At 45.9% G+C, this 7,146-nt stretch overlaps 1 protein-coding gene across 15 annotated transcripts in view; it reads right to left on the reverse strand.

The window, feature by feature from the left end:
* PHACTR4 (phosphatase and actin regulator 4) overlaps positions 1–7,146 on the reverse strand; it is a 148,808-nt gene that overhangs the window by 31,364 nt on the left and 110,298 nt on the right. For all 15 annotated transcript variants that reach the window (XM_017856373.1, XM_017856378.1, XM_017856371.1 and 12 more), the window contains one exon: positions 2,357–2,954. In XM_017856373.1, the coding sequence (XP_017711862.1) occupies positions 2,357–2,954 (598 nt within the window). The remainder of the gene's footprint in view (positions 1–2,356; positions 2,955–7,146) is intronic.

The raw sequence follows: 7,146 nt of genomic DNA on the forward strand, positions 1-7,146 counted from the left end.
TGGACACCTGTAATCCCAGCTACTTGGGAGGCTGAGGCAGAAGAATCTCTTGAACCCAGGAGGCGGAGGTTGAAATGAACCGAGATTGTGCCATTGCATTCCAGCCTGGGTGACGAGAGCGAGACTCCGTCTCAAAAAAAAAAAAAAGACAAAGGACTGAAATAACCATAAATTAAAAAAAAAAAAATCTATGAATGAAGTAACATATAATTCTCTCCCTTAACTTTTTTTTTTGAGACAGAGTCTTGTTCTGTCGCCCAGGCTGGAGTGCAGTGGCACGATCTTGGCTCACTGCAAGCTCTGCCTCCCGGGATCATGCCATTCTGCCTCAGCCTCCCGAGTAGCTGGGACTACAGGCACCTGCCACCACGCCCGGCTAATTTTTTGTATTTTTTTTTTTTTTTAGTAGAGACGGGATTTCACTGTGTTAGCCAGGATGGTCTTGATCTCCTGACCTCGTGATCCACCCGCCTCGGCCTCCCAAAGTGCTGGGATTACAGGCGTGAGCCACCACACCCGGCCATTCTCCCTTAACTTTAACAATCTTGCTAAGAAACTTTTTAGCAGGTATTAATCTAAGGGTTCAAATCCCAGCTTTACCACTTATTAGGCACTGGTGCTTTCCAGCATTTGTCTAATGTCATTCTCACAAGCCTACAGAGTAAATATTATTCCCATTTAGAGATGATATAACTAAAGAGCAGAAGGCTTAAATAACTTAACATTACTATAAGCTAAGAGTGGTAGTGCTGCACTTTGAACCCAGCGCTATCTCACTCCAAGGTGAATGCTCTTAAGCACCACATTATACAATGCCTTCTCTGTAGTATATAAAACTAACATTTGTAATTTTTCATGTACATAATTTTGTAAATTTTGTGTCATCACAAAAATCCCCATAAAAAAAAAATCACGAGAGTAAAAAGTTGAAATTTGGCCAGGCGCAGTGGCTCACACCCATGATCCCAGCATTCTACGAGGCTGAGGCAGGCAGACTGCTTGAGCCCAGGAGTTCACAACCAGCCTGGGCAACACAGCAAAACCCCATCTCTAACAAAAAATATAAAAATTAGCTGGGTGTGATGGCATGCACCTGTAGTCACAGTTACTCGGGAGGCTGAGGAGGGAGAATTGTTTGAGCCCAGGAAGTGGAGGTTGCAGTGAGCCAAGACTGCACCACTGCACTCCAGCTTGGGTGAGAGAGTAAGAACCTGTCTCAAACATAAGTAAATAAATAAAAATAAAGTTTTAAGATAAGATTAAAAAAGAAAGAGTCCAAATTCTATAACTTATCATTTTGGCAGAGTATTCTTTGTACTTTAAATTTATTCACATTGCTGGGCACGGTGGCTCACGCTTGTAATCGCAGCACTTTGTAAGACCAAGACAGGTGGATCACCTGAGGTCAGGAGTTGGAGACCACCCTGGCCAAGATGGTGAAACCCCATCTCCACTAAAAATATAAAAATCAGCTGGATGTGGTAGCACATGCCTGTAATCCCAGCCACTCGGGAGGCTGAGGCAGGAGAACAGCTTGAACTTGGGCGACAGAGGTTACAGTAAGCTGAGATTGTGCCACTGCATTCCAGCCTGGGTGACAGAGCAGGACTCTATCTCAGAAAAAAAAAAAAAAAAAAAAAAACTTTATTCACATTTTCTTTTTTTCTTTGAGACAGAATCTTGCTGTTGCCCAGGCTGGAGTACAGTGGCACAATCTTGGCTCACTGCAACCTCCACCTCCCAGTTAAAGCAATTCTCCTGCCTCAGCCTCCCAAGTAGCCGCGATTACAGGTGTGCGCCACCACGCCTGGCTAATTTTTGTTATTTTCATAGAGACAGGGCTTTACTATATTGGCCAGGCTAGTCTTGAACTCCTGACCTCAGGTGATCAATCCATTCACCTCAGCCTCCCAAAGTGCTGGGCTTACAGTTGTGGGCCACCATGCCCGGCCCACATCTTCTTTCTTTCTTTTTTTTTTTTTTTTTTTGAGACGGAGTCTCGCTTTGTTGCCTAGGCTGGAGTGCAGTGGCGCCATCTCCACTCACTGCAAGCTCTGCCTCCCAGGTTCAAGCCATTCTCCTGCCTCAGCCTCCAGTATAGCTGGGACTTCAGGCGCCCGCCACCGCACCCGGCTAATTTTTGTATTTTTTTAGTAGAGAGGGGGTTTCACCATGTTAGCCAGGACAGTCTCGATCTCCTGACCTCGTGATCCGCCCATCTTGGCATCCCAAAGTGCTGGGATTACAGGCGTGAGCCACCGCGCCCGGCCTACATTTTCTTTCTATGACTAATTTTTTCCAAGCAGGGCTATCTAGAGTAAAGGAGAAACAAGAGGCAAGCTTTAAAGGCACTTACACTTTCAGCATTTCAATAGTGATGGGAAGAGACCTGGTCCGACCCAGCGTACTGCTGTCCTCAGAAAAGCTGTCATTGTTTTCAAAGAGCAACGAGTGAGCTCTGTGAGAACCCTCCAGAGGAGGAGTCATGGGAAGTGGGCTGGTGAGGGCCTGCTGGATTCGAATATGCAGTGGGAGTGGAGGCAACCTAGAGGGTATATGGGGCTCCCCAAAGTTCTGGTCCAATATCCTCTTGGGGACTTCCTTTTTCTGATCTTCCTGCTGGGGAATCTCCTGGTGTAGATCTATGGATGGTGGAAACTCAATTTCTGGCACAACTTTAAAAGTCTTAGCAGAGAATGGAGGGGTGCGTGGAGGCTCTGGAGGTATATGAGCAGGCAGTGGGGGGGACGGAGAGTGAGGTGAGATCATTGATAGCAGTTCTGAGCCCATAGAACATGTGCTTTTCTCTCTTTCATCACTTGGTGTTTTTGTGGTGATGGCAGCAGCAGACTCCAAGGTGGGTACTGAGGTCGATGGACTGCCTCTCTTAGGTGGTAAGGGTGGGGACGGTTTTGATAACAATGTACCACTGTTTATTGCTTGGGACAATTCAGCTGGAAAAGAGAGAGCAACACATCAATTTCACATGACTTTTCAATGCTTTGAAGGGCTGGCCCAGGGCCTAGAATTAAAGTTGAGTTCAGTTTTAATCTTTCAAGCAAGTTAAATAATTTCATAGTTTTGCCATTTCCTACATATTTTATCCTGAAACGAAGTTTATATTTATTCAAATAGAAAGTCTAATAAATGTATAGAGGTGAAGACTGATGAATAGCTTACTTCATTGCTATGACAACAGACATGACAATTTTTTTTTTTTTTTTGAGACAGGGTCTCACTCTCTCACCCAGACTGGAGTGCAGTGGCATGATCTCGGCTTACCGCAACCTCTGCCTCCCAGGCTCAAGTGATTCTCCTGCCTCAGCCTACCAAGTAGCTGAGATTACAGGCACATGCCACTATGGCCTGGCTAATTTTTGTATTTTTAGTAGAGATGGGGTTTCACCATGTTGGCCAGGTTGGTCTCGAACTCCTGACCTCAAATGATCCACCTGCTTTGGCCTCTCAAAGTGTTGGGATCACAGGCGTGAGCCAAGGCACCCGGCTGACAACTTTTTGTAACTTGATCTTGGTGTAGTTAATATGAATAGAGACAAAAACATCTGACAAAAAGTTATTTTGTGGCTGGGCACGGTGGCTCACACCTGTAATCCCAATACTTTGGGAGGCCGAGGTGGGCAGATTACTCGAGGACAGGAGTTCGAGACCAGCCTGGCCAAGATGATGAAACCCCGTCTACTTAAAAAACAAAAACAACAACAACAACAAAAAAACAAAAATTAGCTAGGTGTAGTGGCAGACACCTGTAATCCCAGCTACTTGGGAGAGGCTGAGGCACAAGAATCTCTTGAACCTGGGAGGCAGAGGCTACAGTGAGCCAAGGTCACGCCACCGCACTCCAGGCTGGACAGCGCAAGATTCTGACTCAAAAAAAAAAAAAAAAAAAGTTATTTTGTATAACAGTACTTCATTAAAAAAATTAAACATTCAGATAGCATAAAATAAGTATTAGTGGGTATTGTTACCATATCCTGATAATGATATCTCGGTATCTCAGCTCTGTGTTATAAAACTATCAATACTGACATCTTGAATTTTTATAGCAATTGCAAAGTCCTTTGAAGAAATCAAAGTGTTTTCTGTCCTTGAAGTCATATTCTCCTTCTACCACCTGAGGTGACAGGGGAAACAAGATAGCATCTTTACCATTTTTCAGAAGGAAAAAGCGAGGCCACAGAAGTTAGGCGACTTTGCCCAAGATCATACTACAAACTGGCATGGACTCAGTTAGTATCCAGGTCTCTGACTATTTGACTGCATCCTACTGTCTCTATTTATTACTTTTTTTAATTTTATATTTTTGAGACGGAGTCTCACTCTGTCGCCCAGGCTGGAGTGCAGTGGCACGATCTCGGCTCACTGCAAGCTCTGCCTCCTGGGTTCACGCCATTCTCCTGCCTCAGCCTCCCGAGTAGCTGGGATTACAGGTGCCCGCCACCAAGCCCAGCTAAATTTTTTTTGTATTTTTAGTAGAGACGGGGTTTCACTGTGTTAGCCAGGATGGTCTCAATCTCCTGACCTCGTGATCTGCCCCCCTTAGCCTCCCAAAATGCTGGGATTACAGGTGTGAGTCACCATGCCCGGCCTACTGTCTCTAATTTTTATTAGTGTGTACACCTCTTATGTTCCCTTTGCAACTCAGCTTCCCATGTTCACTCTCCACTATATGATGGGCTCCTTGATGGCACGGCAACCTTGTCTCCATCAACATATCATCCACAGGGCTGTGCACAGTACCTGGCGTCTAGTGGACCCTCAATATATGCTTATGAGATGAGAAGCCCTCACCCTGTATCACGACAGTATATATTCCTATGGTTTCACCAAAGCCCACAATGACTCAGTAAAGGTGTTGTTGTTTCAGCAAAATCCCTTTGGAGGGCTGCAGATGACCTGTAAAAGTGGATCATCAGATCACACAGGAGCAAAACTGGTAAAATAATTAGAGTAGTCATTTTTTCCCTGCTGAAAGCAAAAAAAAAAAAAAAAAAAAAAAAAAGTAGTTCTTTTGATCACCAACCTCTAACCTACTCAAACCCTTTATTTTATTTTCATCCCATTCAGTATTCTCAAACGGTCTCAAAAACTTCCCTTAAATAAAACTGTATTTGTCCTAAATCCCCAAAATTGGAGACGTTCAAAGTAAAAGGCTAATTATTTTTTTCTTTTTTGAGACAGAGTTTCGCTCTTGTTGCCCAGGCTGGAGTGCAATGGCACCATCTCAGCTAACCACAACGTCTACCTCCTAGGTTCAAGTGATTCTCCTACCTGAGCCTCCCAAGTAGCTGGGATTATAGGCATGTGCCACCACGCCCGGCTAATTTTTTGTATTTTTAGTAGAGACGGGTTTCTCTATGTTGGTCAGGCTGGTCTTGAACTCCCAACCCCAGGTGATCCACCCACCTCGGCCTCCCAAAGTGCTGGGATTACAGGTGTGTGCCACTGTGCCTGGCCAAGGCTAGCTAATTTTATAATTCTTCTTTTTTTTTTGAGACGGAGTCTCGCTCTGTCGCCCAGGCTGGAGTGCAGTGGCCGGATCTCAGCTCACTGCAAGCTCCGCCTCCCAGGTTTACGCCATTCTCCTGCCTCAGGCTCCTGAGTAGCTGGGACTACAGGCACCCGCCACCTCGCCCGGCTAGTTTTTTGTATTTTTTTAGTAGAGACGGGGTTTCACCGTGTTAGCCAGGATGGTCTTGATCTTCTGACCTCGTGATCTGCCCGTCTCGGCCTCCCAAAGTGCTGGGATTACAGGCTTGAGCCACCGCGCCCGGCCAATTCTTCTTTTTTCTTTTGAAACAAGGTCTCCCTCTGTTGCCCAGGCTGGAGTGCAGTGGCATGAATAATAGCTCACTGCAGCCCCAATCTCCTGGGTTGAAGTGATCCTCTTGCTACAGCCTCCCAAGTAGCTAGGACTACAGGTCGATGCCACCATGCTTGGCTAAATTTTAATTTTTAGTAGAGACAAGGTTTCACTATGCTGCCCAGGCTGGTCTTGAGCTCCTGGGCTCCTGTGGTAGGCCCACCTCAGCCTCCCAAAGTGCTGGGATTATGGATGTGAGCCATCACACCCAGCCTCTTTTCTTTTAAATTTATTTTATTTTAAATTAAATTATTTTAGGGTCTCACTGTGTCACTGGAGTGCAGTGGCGCAGTCACGGCTCACTTCAGTTTTAACCTCCCTGGGCTCAGGTGATCCTCCCACCTCAGCCTCCCAAGTAGCTGGGACTATAGACAAGTGCCACCATGCCTAGCTAATTTTATGGGGGTTACTTTTTGTAGAGATGGGTTTCTCCACATTGTCTAGGCTGGTCTCAAACTCCTGGGCTCAAGTATGCTACCTGCCTCAGCCTCCCAAAGTGTTGGTACTACAGGTGTGAGCCAACTAGCCATACCCAGCCTTTTTTTTTTTTAGAGACAGGATGTCACTCTGTTACCCAGGCTGGAGTGTAGTAGTATAATCATAACTCACTGCAGCCTTGAACTCCTGTGCTTACCCAATCCTCTTACCTCAACCTCCCAAGTAGCTAGAATTACAGGCACATGTCACCATGCCCAGCTAATTTTTAAATATTTTATAGAGATGGGGTCTTGCTACGTTGCTCAGGCTAGTCTCGAACTCCTGGCCTCAAGTGATCTTTCCACCTCGGCCTCCCCAAATGCTGGGATTATAGGCATGAGCCACTGTGACTGGCCTAATTTTATAATGTTTTAATGTCACTCATTATAAATACTTTCTTTTTTTTCTTTTTTTTGAGACAGAGTCTCGCTCTGTTGCCTAGGTTGGAGTACAGTGGTGCAGTTTTGGCTCAATGCAACCGCCACTTCACAGGTTCAAGTGACTCTCCTGCCTCAGTCTCCTGAGTAGCTGGGATTGCAGGCATGCAACACCATGCCCAGATCATTTTTTGTATTTTTAGTAGAGACGGGGTTTCGCCATGTTGCCTAGGCTGGTCTCAAACTCTGGGCCTCAAGCGATCTGCCCACCTCGGTCTCCCAAAGTGCTGGGATTACAGGTGTGAGCCACCGTGCCTGGCACCATAAATAAATTTTAAAAAAGGCTTTCTAGAAAAACACGGGGGGCCGGGCGCGGTGGCTCAAGCCTGTAATCCCAGCACTTTGGGAGGC

The sequence above is a fragment of the Rhinopithecus bieti genome, unplaced genomic scaffold, assembly GCF_001698545.2.
Source record: "Rhinopithecus bieti isolate Rb0 unplaced genomic scaffold, ASM169854v2 scaffold_41082, whole genome shotgun sequence".
Lineage (NCBI taxonomy): Eukaryota > Metazoa > Chordata > Mammalia > Primates > Cercopithecidae > Rhinopithecus > Rhinopithecus bieti.